Here is an 18401-nt window from a genome sequence, read left to right on the forward strand (position 1 = left end):
GGACCATGCATGGGGCTTTGCAGCTACCCATTGCCCCTTGCTCAGGGCAGACTGCAAGGTGCCTATCTAACCCATTAATCTCATCCTTACATGTACTGCTGTCTGAAAGTTACAAATCAAGCCTCTTAAAACAGGGAAAAGTTAGGAGTCTTGGATGTGATAGATTTCTGAGCCACTTCAGTTGTTGGTATTGTATCCTCTTGACTGATACAGTACCCTTTGAACTGATTAAATTATAAATACTACACAATAAACCCCCAAGTTAACAAACAGCCTTATACACATAGTTCCTCTTAGAACCTATGCAGAGCCTGTGGTGCTTCAGGAATCTTTAAAAATGTTCATCTTATCTGCCTTCCATCTCTAGCAAACAGCAATCACATCACCAACTGCAGCTGTATGAGAAATGTTTAAGGCTCACAAGCTTGTTGTACAAAAGATTCTATTTCAGACAGAAGAGATCTGGTTGCCCTTCAGCCCTCCTTCTGATCTGATCCTAATAGGGCTGATTATGACGTGAGAGGCATTCATCCCTTTCAGCAGCCTGGGGCACTTTAATGAAACAACGATATTATTTGAGCAACACAATCATGTCTTGCTGCAGTGTTGTTTTGGACTTAAGGAGCCATTAGATTTTTCTTCTCCCCACCAAAATTGAAAAGTTCAAGCTATTTCTTATCTGCAAGTGACTGTAATCAGAAATGTCATACTCCTGCTATTGAGACTATATAAAATTGAATAAAACAGACATGTGCATCAGAGTGATATATAATCCTACAACTCACAGAAATGCAGTGCTGTTTACGTAGCTAGAAGTTTGGCTTGAGAGGCACCTCTCCCTTTTTGGGAAAACAAAAACTTATGTTTAATTCTCTGGAACTGCATGCAGTTGCTCTGATGTTTATTTATATTATTTAATCTTCATTATCAAAGAGTTGTATGAAGGGATTCACTTAAGTGTACTATAACATTAAAGAACACTTGAAATAAGAAAAGTTTAAAGTCCACAGACCAATTATGTAAACTAAATAATCATCCTTTGCTTGTTGATAGCACTTTGAATTTGAGATTCTCAGATTACTTTACCATAGCCCTGATTCAGAAAAGCATTTAAGCATATACTTAATTTTGAGCATATGAGCTGGTCCCCTTGAAGACAATTCTTTGCACTGAAGTCAGAGCCAAAAGGTAGCTACATAATATTGTCCCAGTTTAACACATGGAAAACCAGAGGCATTGTGAGGTTAAGTGACTTGCTTGAGATTGCACAGTGAGCCAGTCTCCTTTTTCCTAGACCTTTGCTTTAACCACTAGCTATGGTGCCTGCAGAGTCTGACTTTGGGGACCCCTAATGCCAACTGGCTTCACAGCAGAAACCCTGCTTTAAATGAGCATAGTCTCCCATAAGGTCCAGCAAGTACAAAGATCCTGCTGATGTTTTTCAGGGACTTCATAGATCCTAAGGCTATTCCTGTCTGCCATTTCTGTTTTATCTGCTGTAGGGCAACCCCTAAGCATTATGGGGCTCTAAGTGAAGCCACAAATGCAAGGCCTATCACTGCTCCCTCACTATCTATAGCCATTCCCCAATGGCAGCTACCTCTTGCCTACCTGCTTGCAACCTGCCTCAGTCCGCTTCACCTGCTGTGAGTGTCTAGGAGCTCTTGAGGCACACTATAAGAACTGAGCAGCCAAGCAGTGGAACTGCTCTACAGCTTTCCAAGTGGGGATGGCAGTCAAGGCATTAGATGTGCAGGAGATGGCCATGGTTGCAGAGAGGTAATCAGAGAGCACACTCTTTCTGTCAGGCTATGTGTGCATTGCAGGCAAAACAGTATATGCCTGCAACTCCCCTAGCCTTCAATAAGATTAGCAGGTGCTTCATCACCTTTAAAAAGCAGGCAATCCTGTATACATTACTGTGACAAAAGGTAAACATTTTCCAGGGGGCTGGATACATGAGTCTAGAAAAATACTTCCCAAGGAACGAAAATTAAAGACAAACTAAAAGAAGCCCTGTGTTACCTTTCAGTAACACAAAGGCTGAGCACTTACAACACAGTGTTATCTTCCCACAGGTTTCGTGAGACAGCATGATCTAGCAGTATTTAATGTTCATAGGAGCCATAGTGCAACCTGATGACTAGTCACAGACCCCATTTATCGTAGCATTTAACTCAGAGGTTCTGTGTTAGTCGTCAGGAAACAGTATTTCCCTTTTAATCCTTCTTTCTATGGACTAAATTATTATCACTCTAAAGGAAAAAAAGTTATTTAAGGGGTTGGGAGCAAAGCTACCTTCATGAGTGATATTTTTATTATTAGCTAGTTATTTTATCATGGTCAGACACTACTGCCTATTACAGAGTGGCTGCCTCTTTAAGGGAATTGGTCCAGCTTCACCTGTGATGGACCAGCTACCTCTCAGCTGAGACTGATCAGCTGCAGATCAGGTGATTATAAAAGCCAGCAGGCAGCTCAGCTCAGCTCAGCTGAGGGTAGGGAGTTATTAGCAGTAGGGTGTTGTTGCACATGTGTGCCACTCTTTCAGGTATGTGCTCAGCAGACTAGAAACTCGTAGTATGTAAATAGGTTTCTGTAGAAGGCCTTTGGGTAGGAAGACAGGATGCCTGGCTTGATATGTTGTAATAGTTTAATGGGAATGAAAACAAAGCTGATGACCTGAAAAAAGGGGCTGAATAAGACTTTGGGCATGGAGTCATTCCTTCCTAGGCTGAAGGGACAGGTTAGTAAACCTACAAGCCCTAATGTACTTAACTCCCAATGCAATCAGGGAGAATTTTGTATGTGTATTTTCAGGACCAAGGCATTCTGTTGTACTACATACTATTGCTAACTCCAAGCATTCAAAAAGTGTGAACTAGGCCCCTCAAAATAATGATTAGCTTTAAAAATCTTGGGGTTTATTTGTCTTTGTGCTGTGCTTGCTTCATGTTTTCAAGCTTTACTTTCACCCACCCTCCCAAGCATGAGGGCTAGAAACTTTAAAAAAAAAAAAAAAAAACTAAAATGAAATTCATAAGTAATCACTTGATTCCAGCTACTGGTGCTTTAAGAAATGCATCAAATACTGGGTGGGGGGAGAATTATGGGAGCTGAGACCAGTGTAAAACTACATAATGCTGGATGGAGATCTGCCATCTGTTTTCCAGATTAAAGTAAGTGTGAGTGCAATTGTGGCGATGAACAAAGTACTTAAGGCCTGATCCAAAGTCCCCTGAAGTCAATGGATGGTGAGGCCTTTCCACTTACTTTGATGGGCTTTGAATTGGGGCCTTGGTACCATCTATGAGTTTTTAAGAAATGTGGTGATTGTGTGGTTACTGTGTGTTTGAAGGTGTAGGACAGTGTGTGGTGGAGTTCTGAAGATTTTTATGTCTACACTACTGAGCCTATGTCCAGGTACTCTCCAATATAGATGCAGTGTACACAAATAAGAGGAGTTCTGTAGGTGTAGAAACACCACCTCCTCAAATGACATGGGCTATGCTGACAGAAGCCCTCTTCCGTCACCATAACTGTCTACGCTAGGATTGTACTGAGCGATAAAGGACTATGAAGCTCTGCTTGGAAAGGGCTGAAGGACATCTGTTAGAACTGAACCGTAAGCTGTATATTAAGAAACTTTTATCTAAACAGAAAGGGAAAACTGAGGCAGACTGAAGCACCTATAGAGAGGGTATAATTGTTTGACGGTTCCCTTTGTGCTACTCTGGTGGTAGGAAAGGGAAGGAAACTGGTCCTATTTCTTCTTCTGAGGATTCCCAGAGTGGACAGTCGGAGTTCCCAGAAGCTGTAGAACTGATATGCTGGCTTCTATACCACTCTCCTCCTGTGGCGGGAAGGGGATGCGGTTAGAACACATAGCACTCTGGTTATTGCTAGTTAGCATATAGCCCTTTGGGGACCATTGTCAACAGGCATAGGTTAGAGTAGCATCCAAACTCTGCTAATTGGATCCAGGGCAGGGTACAATGCTCACCAATAGCCTTTCCTCTCTGTTGAACCAAGTGGAGTGTGGGAATGGGAGATAGTGAGTTACTCCCTTGAAATGGCCACAGCAATTATGATTCGAAGTTTACCACCTTTTTACTGATACGGACAAAAAGCTGAGAACTGGCAAACCTCGATGACTGCAGTGTATATCACACAAGCAAAGTCTTGTTCAAACTAGCCTTTATTTCCTATTCACAACATACTTATAGGTTGTCTTGCCTACAGCAATTTCCAGGAGAGAATATGATGAGAGTTCTTCACTCAGTAGTTCCAGCTGGCCAGTTTTTTTCATAAGATTCATGACCAGTGTTAAAGGTACATGTACCTGGCCTACACTAAGGGTTTCCTCAATGTCAGTACCAGTGCACCCATACCTGCTGATAATAACAGTTAAGAAATTTGCATTCAAAGAAACCTGCACTTCAGAGGTGCCAGTCCCTAGAGTTCAAAAATCTTACATCAAGCCTCCAATAATCCTGCACCATTACACGTGACACTTTGAAAATGACATTTGGGGTTCTTATTTACCTTCTAGATTTTGAACCTTTGGGGTGCACTCAGGTCATATTTTCAATCTTTTTTTTTTCTGCAAATATGAGGGCTACAAACTTACTTTCATTAAAAAATGAAAGTTGAGCTGCTTATGTATTCACATGAGACTGGGATCTGTGGCTTTATGAAACACACCAAGTATCGTGAAATTTGCAGTAACATCATGAGAATTGGCAACACTAAGTCTGTTCAGAGTCTAAGCCAAAAGCAGGCCTGGAGCTAGGAAGTCTATGTAATTGCTCTAATCAGTATTCCAGGACATCTGCTGTACTGGCAGTATTGATGCTTGGATGACTCTTACTGCCAACCTTTGTAACCTAATGCTGAAACAGATGCACGGGTTTTTGTGAGTGCCTGAAGTAAATCAGCGTAAAACTTTCAGTCTGGAGTTCAATATGTGTGATGTTAATGGTCAGCTCTGTAGGAGTGTAAGTGTTGTCATCCTAAATGAGCCTTTCACTTTACTAAATCCTTCCCTACATGGTAATTAACTTTAACTAGATACTCCTGATTTAACAAGGTTTGTGATAAATGTGGTATAGCAACATGACCTAAAAGGAAAAGATTTTTGTGTGTGTAAAGGGGGTAGGGAGAGATGAAAATATGATACCACATGTATCTGAGGGAGTTATCAGTTCCAATGCTATTGTGCAGATGGACACTGAAATAAGAAAGGAGATGGCCTGGTTAAAATCTGAGTTTCTTAATGGCACTATTTAGCTAGCTCCTTAGGGCTTGATACAAAGCTAACTGCAGTTAATGGAAAGTCTTCCATTAATTTCAAGGGACTCTTGCATCAGGCCCTGACTCTGGAGGCCTTACCCAGGTAAGTCTCTCATGGATTTCAATTAGGGGTGGGGAGCAGTTGCCTGAGTGGAGACTACAGGATCTAGTCACAAATAACTGCTGGAAAAGTCTGGGCACTCCAGTAGGAGGAACAGATCCCTCAAGCCTTTGCAAAATAACTGGTGTAAATTTTGCGGATTGATTTCATTGTTGCCGAAGTCTCAACTGATCATCAGAAGACATCTCTACATGCTTCTTTTAACATTTACCTTTTTAGGGCTATAGTTTCCAAAGACACCTCTATATTTGCATTATCCAGCTGTGACTCTGCATGAGCAAATAATATCTTCATGAATATAGCCATTTTAACTTCCCAAAATGAGTACTCAAATGCTGTTTCCATGTAGAAACCTGTATATTTGGGTACCCAAACTCCTCCTTTTTCCAGAAATGTTGGCTGTACCAGTGTAGGCACAAAAAAGTAGAGCTCTTGTCAAGACCCTTTTTGCCCACACTATTTAGTTTGACTGTGGGCTGGTCTAGTCTTCATTATTGCCACTGTTACAAGTGCTATTATTCTTGTTTAATGGGATAATCCAGATCTTGTTTGTTTCACAGATCACTGAGTACAACACACTGTATTAAGGAATTTCTGAGTTCATGTCAACTCAGCTGACTGCAGTCCTTCTCTTTTCTATGAAGGAAAGAAACCTGCTAATGCATTTTACAGTTGACTGTTTCTCAGAAGCATTAGCATTTGTCAGTGTATATATATTTAAACATCACATTTTTTTTGTTAAAGTAATTTATTGTACATTTTAGTTACAGGTGTTAACTGAGTTAACAGCAAGTCTCTGAGAACTACAGCAGTTTCTCTTATGTGTAGAAGGCCACCTTTCTTGTGATAGCAATAACATAACTGCAGGGCTACTTTGTTGGACTGATGGCAGGATGCCAAGGATCAACTGAAGATGAATTTCTGGGAGTAGAATTCTCATTCCTTTAAGTATATTACAATGATGGTGGAGAGCCTTGCCACTGTCTTCTGCTTGCACTCTTTGGAATCTTCCTTGTACTTTGATACTGCACACACCTTCCCTGAACACTAATATTTACACATGATCACTAATACCATGTTGTAGTTTTCTGTATTCTGGCTTTGTTTAGAACTAGTCAAGAGCTGCTCAGTTATTAACACATTTGATGGTGATTTGAAACAATTAAATATGGCACAGAGAATTTAACTGGAAAATGTCCCTGAGCTCTTATACAGATATTTGAAGTTGTGCTATTTGTAGCACCCCTTTCTCCATTCACCTTAGATTTTGTCAATGTAATATGTAGGGCTCCATGTGCCCTGTAATTTTGCAGCCACAAAGTTTACCAGACTATTTACTCTTCACTGAAAAATTATGTTCAAGAGCTAAGCTACATTTAAAAAAAAAAAAACAAACCCCAAAAAACTAGCCTTCATGCTCTTAGAGAAAACAGGGCATTTGCTACTCTTCACATATATATTTATCTCAGCAGTCTGCAGACAGAGTGAAACAATAGCTCTGGGAGGTGTGAACTGCCCAAGACTGCTAACTCTGGAAGTGTAACCATACTGACATTTGAATTGTCATCCTTAATTTTGCATTGATGATCTATCGGAAACATCCAGTTAAAGTTCTTAGCCTGGCTTCCCAAATTGCCTTCCATGCCTCGCCAACTGTCTTTCACCAGCAGTCAGGCTTCTCCTGACATGTACAATGCAGTGTAAAACAAATTGAATTATAATGCTGCAGGTTTCCTTTCTTAATTTATTTCCTCAACTATATGAGGATGCAAGATAGATACATGCTTCAGCTTTTTGTGATTTAAAAAACAACAACAAACCAACACCCCCCTCCCCCTTTCAAAATTGTCCAAGTGAGCCTTTTGGGGGGGGAGGGGAATAGCTGAGGCTCATTTACTGGTATATTTTTAGAGCTTGGTATCAATCAGGAAAGGCCATTAGATCATTATGGAAATGGCTGAAATCAGCAAAACTGTATTTTATCCTCTCAGAACGATAACTTTAACATTATTAAAGTGATTAAAAGCCATTCATTCACCTTGCATCTAAGGTGACAAATTCACCCCTTTAGAGGCATGCAATACAAAGGCTACGTCTGCACTACAAACTCTGGTTGATGCAAGTTTATGTTGACGTACAGTTGCCAATATTTGTATAGTGTGTGGGTACATACATACTTTGCTACTTGCATCAGTGCTGTGTGCACTCACCAGGAGTTCTTGGGTCCATATAAAGTGTGGTGCACCATGTGTAGTCCTAGTTTCCCAGGTGATGCTGTCCAGCACAATGCCTTTTGGGAAATTTTTACAATGTGGTGTGGGGTAGAAATGACTTGCCTAGGGATCTCTGGGAGCTAGGAGTCAAGTTCCCAGCATGCAACTTTCTTCGTACCATAGTACTATCCGTATTCCATAACTTTTGTGCCTTTAAAAAAAAAAATTCCACAAATCCACATGGAACTTTTTGGTGTCTGCCATCACTGCCAGAACATAGAGCCTGCAGACCTCTGCACTATTCTCCTGAATATTGCAAATGTAGGTGGCACGATTCTCCTGTTTGCAGTTCCAGAGGAAGTACGACAACAACTGGAGATGTGAAAATTTCTTCTAGGACAGTTTGTTATGGGACATAGTGGAAAAACAATTCAAGGTTGTTGGTAGCATTCACAGAGCAGCTGCAGATAGTGGATCACTGCTTCTGGACCTGAGAAACGAGCATTGTCTAGCGAGATTGCATCATAATGGAGGTTTGGGATGATGAGCAGTGGTTGCAGAACTTTTGGATGCAAAAGGCCACATTCCTAGATCTGTGTGCCGCCCTTGTCCCAGCCCTCCAGCATGTGGACACCAGAATGAGAGCTGCATTGACAATGGAGAACCGAGTGATGCTTGTACTCTGGAATCTTGCAACATTGGATTGCTACCAGTCAATGGGAAATCATTTTGGAGAAGAAAAATTCACAGTGGAGACTGTTGTCATGCAAGTTTGCAGGGCCATTAATCATCTCCTGTTATGTATGACTGTGACTCTTGGCAATGTGCAGGACATAGTGGTGGATCACAAGGGACATTTCACCAACATCAGTGTGGGCTGGTTCAGGAAGAAGGTGCATGATGCTTGCACTTTAAGAACACACGGCTGTTTGGAAAGCTGCAAGCAGGGACATTGTTTACCAATTGGTGATACTAAAATGTCAACACTGATTCTGGGGGACCCCGCCTACTTCTTGTTCCCTTGGCTTATAAAGCACTACATTGGCCATCTGTCAGCACCAAGGAAAGATTCAGCTAATGCCTCAACAGGTGCCGATTAACTGTTGAATATGCTTTTGGCAGACCGTGTGACAGAAGCAATCAAAATGTGACTCTTAATTGAAATGTGGAACACCTGTGTGGTGGTGTGTTGCATACTATAACTGATAGATACTATAACTGATAGAATATAATGGCTTTTAATTATAAACCCTTTGCTACATGTGAATTAAATCTCTTTTTTTGTTAAAGAAAAACTGGAGCAATACCATCACGAGCAACTCTAAACAATGGCAGGTCATTGCCTTGGTTCATCAGAGCCCGAGCACAGATTTCTACCATTTGAGTAACAGAAGTTACTCCTGTTTTTCCTATGGACCAGCATCTAGAAGGGGCATGAGGCACATTTTACCAGTGGGTTCCACAGCTACTTGGTGAACAACAGCAGGAAGTTGGATTAGTAATCCTGGATTCTGTTACTGGCTCTGGGAGTGGAGTGTGGTCCAGTGGCCAGAGCCGTGATTATGGACAGCATAGGCAAACACAATGACTTTTTTGGCATGCTCATTTTGAGAGGCAGAGTGGACCCGATAAAAGGTACTATTCTCAGTTCTCCTTGAACTAAACTTGGGAAGCCTCAGTTAACTTATTTGAAAAAGGGGGAGAGGGAAGGTGCAATAATACCTGACTTTATAGGGTAGGGGTATGAAGCCTTGCTCAATGAGAAGGAATGCATGGAAATATAAATGGCAGTCAGTAAAGGTGAGATTTTAATCTTCCCTTAGATAGCAGGGTAATTGGATGGGGATCTCTCTCATTCACATGCAGGCACCTACAAAATATGACCTGCCTTTGCAGTGCAGCAGCATAGGCAACCAGCTTCTGCCAAAACACAAATATAGTACAATTGAGAGGTCAGCTTGGCAATGGGAGGTGTAGCTTTTCCTTTCTATGATAAATCACAGGTTCAAATCCAGCCACAGTTGCTAGTAACCAAAAGCTGTTTCATTGTATTAGTTCAGGGTCTTGTGTGAAATGAGTTGGTGAGATCTGCCTAGAGGAAACTGGACTGAGAACATCATCACAACTGACAGTCTGGTTAGCTGCCTCAACTGAAGAAACCAAGGACTGAATGGACATGGAGGTGGAACTACCTATTTACTCTGGAAAGAGATGTCTCCAGAATAGGGTTGTTGCTTGTTAGCAGGGAAGCTGTGCCAGCACTGTATCGGTTTTGTAGATAAACAGAGGATCACAATCTCCAGGACTATAAATGAGCTTTCATGAACTTTAAACTCACTTTAAAAAACTGAAGGGCTGAAGTACTGTGTGGATGTTCCATACCAATAAACATCAAAGGTGGAAATGAGATGGATGACCTGTTAGGTCTTCTTCAGAAAGGAAGAGTTTCCAAAAAATTCTTCTTGACAAACCAATAATCTCCTCAACCACCCTATTCAAACTATACCTGTTGCAGCAGCAGAGAGAGACTGTACAGCTTTCTCTGGAGCTGGTCAATGCTGCTCTCAACATGACAGAATGAACATTTTGGGCCTCTTTCAGTCCTGTTTCTATACTGCCCCAGTCCTTATAGGTCTGAAACTATTTTATTTAGCAGCTTTTAACTGGAGTATCATACCCTTTCTTTGCTAATCTAGAACTTCACAATGTTTAAAAAAAAATCACTGGAAAGTGTTTTGTGATTAGAGATTGAGGTTTTTAAAGTTAGGCATTCACTATCCACGTGAAGATCATGGGCAGGTAGCATTATTCTCCACCGAAGATCAAAAAGCAATGTTTCTGCATCTTAGAAGTGATATCCGCTATCAAAGGAATGAAAAGGGGAACACAGTGCTGAACCAGGGTCTGAAAAATCCACACTCCAACAGATGTAGATATGCTGATCTAACCACCAATGTGGACACAGCTATGTTGATGGAAGAATGATTCCGTTGACTTAGCTATTGTCATTTGGGGAGGTGGTATACCTACACTAATGGAAAAACTTCTACGGGATTATGTTGGCATAGCCATGGTAATATAGATATACTGGTACAGTTCCCATAATGCAGACATACTTCTCTGAAGGAAAAAAGCATTCCAGTAATGATTCAACAACTCACTTTCTTCCACCTGCTAAGCTCTGGCAAGTAAATAGCCACATTGTTTTAAAAATATATAAACAAAACAATGCACTTGAAGTGTGGTTGTAGCTGAGCTTCAGGAAGACAGAAAATATGACTCTAAACTTATGCTGGTATAAACTGGCACAGTTCCATTGACTTTAATTTGGCCCTTAAATTAATGATTTATTCTTGTGCCTTGTTTCTGTGCTGCTAAAATGTCTCAAAATATTTAGTATGTTGTTGCACCAAATGAATGTCATGAGACTCTGAGCTTCTGTACAAAAAGTGACATTGTACATAACTAGCAGCTTGACCCCGTGTGTGTGTGTGTGTGTGTGTGTGTGTGTGTGAGCAAGTGAAGTTTGCTCTGTTAATGAATACCATTAATTGTGTGCAACTGCATATATTACATTCACAACACTTTGAAAATACTCACGTATTTGCATTTTTAAATCTAAAGAAAACAGACAAATCTGTGGGCTCTCCTTTGGGTAAATGCTACTTACGCTTTTCCACTAGACTTACCCCAATAGCTTCTTTACAGAAATCTGGGCCAGATTTTTAAAAGAGATGTTTAGGTGCCTAGTGGGATTTTCAAAAGCTCTTAGGTGCCTAACCCCTACTGAAATCAGTGGTAGTTACTTAGGCAGGTTCTTCTGAAAATTCCACTAGGTGCCTCATTGCATCTTTAGGTACCTAAATACCTTTACAAATCCATCCCTTGGTTTCTTCAGCTTTTTCAGTTTGGACACTATTCTAGTGATTAGGATATAAATGTCTCAAATTTCCAAACAGAGGAGAAAATGTTACCAGTTGTTCTAACAAGGACAAATGAAAACAACTTTTTAAATCACACTGATTGCCTAAGTTAGGCCCTGATTCAATAAGGCACTTGAGCATGCATGTAGCTTTAAACATGGTAGTACCCCTATTGAAGTAAATGGTGCTTTTCCTGAGCAAATGACAAATGTAACTTGCTGAATCAAAGCCATGGCTTGTTAACAAGAGTGTGTGTGTGTGTATTTGTATCATTGCTTGACCAACCTTCCATGTCCTACAGAGACTAGAGGAGAAAAATGAGGAAGTGACTGAATTACAAGTGAAAGTCTGATTCAAAATATCAAATGACTTGGAGCTCAACAGCTTAAAGGATAAAAGTCATGGTCTTTCATTTCTGGCACTGGGGTTTGAATTTCCTGAAGGCATACGTATTTGGAAATGAACAGACTGACTCTCTTAACTCTGTTCTGATAAAGTTGCCTCAAGAATTGGCTGGAAAAGAGAATTCTAACTGCTGTTGTTAGTAGTGCTTTTCCCAGGAAATCTTGGAATTAATACTATAGTAAGAAAGATCAGTTAAATACTTCATACCTGAGAAGTTAAAGCCTAGTGATCTCTTGTTGCTTCTGCTATTTATTTATGCCACACTTCAGCAGCCATGTTTACTGGCAGGTGTGTGTTTGCGTATATCCCTCACCAATCAGTCTGTTTTATATCCTAGCATTGTGGTGCTTTAATGCAAAGCAGATCAATATTTCACTTTAAGTGTCTGCCACAAGAGAGCAGTGTTGATGTTATGAGAGGCACACTGGCTCAGTTTATAATCTTTTTTTCTTCCACCAAAACACAGTTGGAATATTGCAAGTGAAATTCTGATTTAGTATAATGTTCTGAGAGCTCAACAGATTAAGGGCTAAACATAATTAATGGTCTTTAATTTCTGAGGCTGTTTGTCTCTTGGAGGTGTAACTGAAATGAGTTTGGGGTTGTCTTTTTAATAGTTTGTAAAATTCATGGTGGTTCACCCTCAAACAGCATATACAATTTTTGTTTATATGTAGATCAAATTCTCCTTTCACACTGGTGCAAGTTTCAGGGGGATAAATGAGAGCATAATTTTGAGAGGAGGGGCATGTTGTGGTGTGACCAGATTTTCAAAGACGCTGAGCTTCACTGGGAGTTAGGAATGCTCAGTTTTCAAAATCAGGCAAGTGCTGTTCATTTACATGAACACAGTCAAATCCTGATTGTCTTGACTTGCAAAATTATCACTGAAGAGCATCAGCAGTAGATCAAGATAATGGGAGTTTTGCATGAATAAGCATGCAGAATTTGCCCCACGTGTACAAGTACATTGTATTAGTAAAGATGGCTTGTGTGTTAGTTCTGTTGGCAAGCTATTGGTGAGGATCACAAATACTGAACCACTACAGAAGTTCATCCCCCAAAGAGACAGCATTTATATCTTGGGGATAGAAATTCTCCCAAATCATTAGAACTGTGCGAAAACAACCCCCCTCCCCGACAGACACACACACTTTAAATGCTTAATGTGACTTTTTTACTAGTATAAAGGCTATTGGTTTTGCTGTGATTTAATGAAGCTGATTTGTTCCCCAGTGGAATTTTGCCATTCAGTACCATGAATGATGGTTACATTTGAACCTTGATCAAATTAACCAATTCTCACAAAAATGCATGAAAAATCTATTTTCATGAGCAAAAATTGATAATCCATTATTGCAAGAGTGAACAGAATGTAACTTATCAATAAAAGCAAATTGTTCAGTAAACTTACGCTTGCTTATAAAACTTACCAGACATTTTCCTTGCCTTGAAATTGTAGGGTCTGATTTTAAAGTTGCTGAGCACATACACTTCACATTGACTTCACTTCAAGTTATGAATGCTCAGCATCTATGTGAATCAAGACTAAGTAAGATCAGACATACCCAAGCCACATCCCAGGACAACAATTTCAATGAGTGAGGATGAGGAGATGGTAGGAAGGATTACTTGAATAGAAGATGAGTTTGAGGGAGAGATTGCTTGGCAGACAAAAGTAGAGCGAGTGTTCCAGGCATGCCAACAGCATTTTACATCTGAAATCAAAAGTGGAAAAGAACTATAGGTCAAATTTTCTGTGAGCACAACGCTACTGAACAGTGGAGAAGGGAGATTAGGGGAACATTATGCAGGGTCTTGTAAGTGAGGATGAGAAACCTGAATAAGGTGCAGTCTGAACTGGATAACCAGATTAGGGTGCTTGCTAACATAGCTAAAATGGATTTGGATGTCTGACTAAAAATAGCTTTCTTCTCTTACCTAATATGCAAAATGGCTACAAAGCAGTCAACTTTCTATGTGCTATCATGACTAGAATGACATGCATCCTAAATTTAGAACCATTCACATCTGGATTTTCCTGTACAGTTTATGAATGTAACTAGAGTAGAAACAGATTTTTTTTAAAAACCCCAAAGGATAGCATAATACATTTGTGCCAGCCTGAAATGCCTATATTTAATCTCTAGTGGCTGTATTTTGTCTTAAGTTTAATTCTCAAGTTTGAATAAAGGTTGTACAAGAGATATGTGTAGGGATTTTATATAAGGAGGAGGTATAGGACTATAAACCACATTTTTAGAAGAGATTGTTCTGTTTGTTCTAATATACCTATGCGCTTCCCTGAGGTATATTGAACACAATTTCATATGCCAAGGTATTCAGTTTCTACATATGGAAATGTAATGGGTCATGCAATGGCAGGAACTGTACCTTTAAACTATACCTCAAAATTTGGATTGCCTTGAAATTGTCAGATTACCTTGCTGATTATTGCTTATATATTTAATTTAAATCTTGCGCATATATCTAACATGTAGTAATATAAGACTGATGATTTTGCTAGAGACCTGCAATCTTGTTTCCATTCCATTACTGTTCAGAAGGACGAGGGGAAATATTACATTGGTTTGACACATTCATGCAGAAACTAGTGCTCTGAATAAAATCGTATTTAGTATAGTGTTCTAACCATGACAACAGCAACCCCTATAGCATGCAGGTAGAAACCATAAATTAGCAGCCACAGCTATCTGTAATGTTTGGAATTCACAGAATGCTTTTGGTTAAATTCAGGTTTAATTCTAATTGTCTATTTTTTAATGCCCACTATAAAATATAAATGATCATGAAAATTTCATATATTCTGTCAAGTCAGATTTAATTTTCTGGCTTTGCAAGACTTTTGTATCAGGCTATTAAATCTATTGGCACAATGTCTGAATAAAACATGTTTTTAGATTAGCTGTTAGGCTGCTCACCCACTAATCAAGCTGAGTTCTTGATTTATCCTTAAGTGCTGTCATAGAAGAACATCTTGTAGTTTTGTGCACTAGCATATGAAATGTTGAGTTTAATTTAAGATGATCAATCCTTTCCCTTTTGTCAGCTGATAAAAATGGTAGTGTCTATTTGACGTATGAATTTACAGGACGTTGCATCTATTGCCAAATACAAAAAGAAGCAGAGTGCCTGATGGACCTTTTGGTTAAGAATAGAACTATCCAGTACCCCACAATCTTTATATCTCTTTTCCTCCTAAAGAGTAGAGATAGCAAAAACCCAATTATCAAACATGGTGGCCTTAACTGGATTATAAATCCTGCAGTTGGTACAGAAAAGGTATTGATGTGCTGATTTAGGATCCAAATGCAACTCCCCATAGTGACAGGCTTGAATGCAGCCTCAGCCTCTCCTCTCTCGGCAGCCTGACCCTGCAGTGTGGCATGAACAGTGATGAGTGGATTTCATTCTAGTATGTCCACCATTATATCTTTGAGAAGAGAGTGTGTCCTAACCAATGAGCAGACAGCGTGGCTGAGATTCCATTCACGAGGTGGGGTGGCACGGTTTATCTCAGCTTTTTTGACAGTGTTTGCTCTTTCAGAAATATAGGCTTGTTGCCTCCTCTGTGAGTTTAGATAGTTTTTAGAGTGTTGCAGAGAATTTGCGGGAAGAATCACTTAATAAAAATCCATTTAAGCACAGAATCAGCCATTTTATTTATCTTACTATGCAACTGTTTTACTCCTTTTTAAAAACTCAAATTTTATTTTAAATTTTTTAAAATGAGTTTACTATTTCCCCCTCTCACCACATGAGGTAGTGACAGAGGAACTGGACCTAATCTTCCCTCCCTAATAAGCAGTGCAATCTACATCTAATGCTGAATTAGTTTGCTTAAAACTGAGTTGATGGAATAGTGATGGAAAACCTCCCCTGGGGCAAAGGTAGAGTAAGCATCCAAGGCTTTTAGATGCTTATCTAAATTCTGCCATTGTCCCCTGCCCTCCCAGACACACCCTCTGACCCTCCATCCACACAAATGTTTCTTCCCCAACAAACCTGGACTCCAAGTTGTCCTACTGTAGGAGGGCTACGATCCACGGCCAGCTATTCCCCACTGGAAGCATTTGGCTCTAAATTATCAGTTTTTGGGGGGCCCCATAGCAGCTAAATCCAAGGTGCTGGGAATAGGTCACCCTAATTTTTCAGCAGTGGGATTCAGAAACTTTCAATCTTTCAACCAATGCTTCCTGTTTCATGGTAATTCCAAATACTTTGGAAAACATGCTAGGTAAAATAAAAAAGCAATTGAATGTCTTAAAACAGTTATTCTAAACTAGTGGTTCTCAAACTTACTTGATCAGGCCTCCCTTCTTTGCCTCCCCCACCCCAGTACATATACCGCCACTCAGCTCTGAAGGCAGAGCAGAGAGCAGCAGCTCCTGGCAGGGTGTCCAGCTCTGAAGGCAGCGCTGCACCAGCACAGAAGGAAGGGTGGCAATGTGAAAAGTGATATTCATCAATATCATTTTTCATAGCAGAATTAGTGCCCCATTACCACCCCTACTTCTGCGCTACTGCTGCTACCCTGGGGCTGACAGCCAGGGCCCCGCCACCTCCAGGTGACGGATTAGGATGGAGAGGGGGGAATAGCCTGAGCTGCCTTCTGGTGAGGGATTGAGGGGTGGACAGCCAGAGCCCCAGTGCCTGGGCTCTCTTTCTCCCTTTCTCCCTGCCTCCCAGATGTGCACGGCCCTTGTGCATGAGCCAACCGAGACTGAAAGCCAGAGCTCTTTTAAAAAAACAAAAACAAAACTCCCCCCCCCCCCCCAAACCACACCCACAGCTCACACCTCCCTTGACACATTCTTGTGCCTCCCACCCCGTAGTTTAAGAATCGCTGTTCTAAACAATCCTGTAGTGGCGTCATGGTTGTTTTAATACCTAGGAGTGGTCTTTACTTGGTTCCTTACTGTACCCATGTTCCTTCAGCCATGAAATACATTTGTTTGCAGTGTTGTTGTGGCTGTGTTGGTCCCAGGATATTAGAGAGACAAGGTGAGTGAGGTAATATCTCTTATTGAACTAACTTCTGTTGGTGAAAAAGACAAGTTTTTGAGCTTCAAGTCAGACCTGAAGAAGAGCTCTGTGTAAGTTTGTAGCTTCTCTCTTTCACCAACAAAAGTTGGTCCAATAAAAGATGTTATCTCGCCCATCTTATGAAGTATGCTTGGATTTCTGAAAAAATGCAGTTCTCGTCTTACAATACATGACCCAATATGCAGCCCTTTAATCATGCTGAGTACTTCTGTAGCTGACATCCTGAGATCAACAACAGGTCTCTTAGGCAAGAGAGGGAGACTCAGGAATGAAAATTAATAACTGTTCTGCTTGCTGCTCTTGCCATTTTTATCCTTCAGGATACAAGGTGTGGGATTCAAGGGGAGGAAATGCAGAATTTTGGATTTTATGACTTACCTCTACAGTATTTTAGATTTCTTCTAAGTAGCCCTTGACAAAAAAAACTAGTGGTCACCAGAAATAGCAATGCAGCAAGACTGCTCGTAGTCATCTTGGAAATGGAACGCACTGTAAGTCCATTTACAGATCAGAATTCTTCCAAATCTTTGAGGGTGTTTTGATCTGTGACTTTGGTTCAGGCTTATCTCCAATGTATTATTATTACAGTAATACTTAGAGCAGTGGTTCTCAACTGTGCCAATGCAGCCCAATCAGCACATAACTGTGGCCCATGTGACATTCTCAGGGCCATACAAATAGTATTGAATGCATATGTGGCCACAATGGTAAATAGGTTGAGAACCACTGACTTAGAGCCCACAATTAAGATCAGGCTTCTTTGTGCTAGGTGCTGCACATAAAGAAATAATGTCCTTGCCCCAAAAGCTTAGAATCTAAACAGACAAGACGGACTAAGGGTACAATTATTTTTCCTGTGCTTTTTACAGTTGTGGAATTGAAGCAAAGAGACGGACTTCCCCAAAGTCGCACTGAATGTTTGTGGGAGAGCTGGGAATTGAATCCAGATGTCTAATTCAGGGCTTTAACCATAGGATCTCTCAATTGTTTTTATTTTATTGCAAATTTTGGTGAAAGTAGAGAGAGAGAAAGCAACTTTTCAGTTTTAGTCTTTAATATATTTGGCAGTTCTTTTAACTTGCTGCCTCCTGCAGCTATTTTCAACTCCCATGACTTGAGACATCACTGATGCCAAATACTGGCCCCACTGTTACACAAAGATGTTCAGAAAAATGACAGGTTACAGATGAAACAAGAACAGATGTTCTCTGCCTGTCCTTCCACCCTTGTCTTAAAGTGTAATGTAAACTCAAAGGATTTCTTGAAGCTTTCTCTTGTACTGTTACAATAGTTCTTAGAAGTGGAAGAATTCTAACTAAATTAGGTTTTTATTATTTAGTTTTCTCGGTACATAATCTTGAGTTTAAAATGGAAAGGAAA

At 40.3% G+C, this 18401-nt stretch overlaps 1 protein-coding gene across 1 annotated transcript in view; it reads left to right on the top strand.

The window, feature by feature from the left end:
- The first annotated feature begins 2695 nt into the window (after positions 1-2695).
- Positions 2696-18401, top strand: part of PLEKHA7 (pleckstrin homology domain containing A7) — a 291612-nt gene continuing 275906 nt past the window's right edge. Inside the window, exon 1 of the mRNA XM_067540688.1 lies at positions 2696-2746. Within this exon, the coding sequence (XP_067396789.1) occupies positions 2714-2746 (33 nt within the window). The 5' untranslated portion in view covers positions 2696-2713. The remainder of the gene's footprint in view (positions 2747-18401) is intronic.

The sequence above is a fragment of the Emydura macquarii genome, unplaced genomic scaffold (genome assembly GCF_026122565.2).
Source record: "Emydura macquarii macquarii isolate MOO-44397 ecotype Brisbane River unplaced genomic scaffold, CSIRO-AGI_Emac_v2 contig_587, whole genome shotgun sequence".
NCBI lineage: Eukaryota > Metazoa > Chordata > Testudines > Chelidae > Emydura > Emydura macquarii.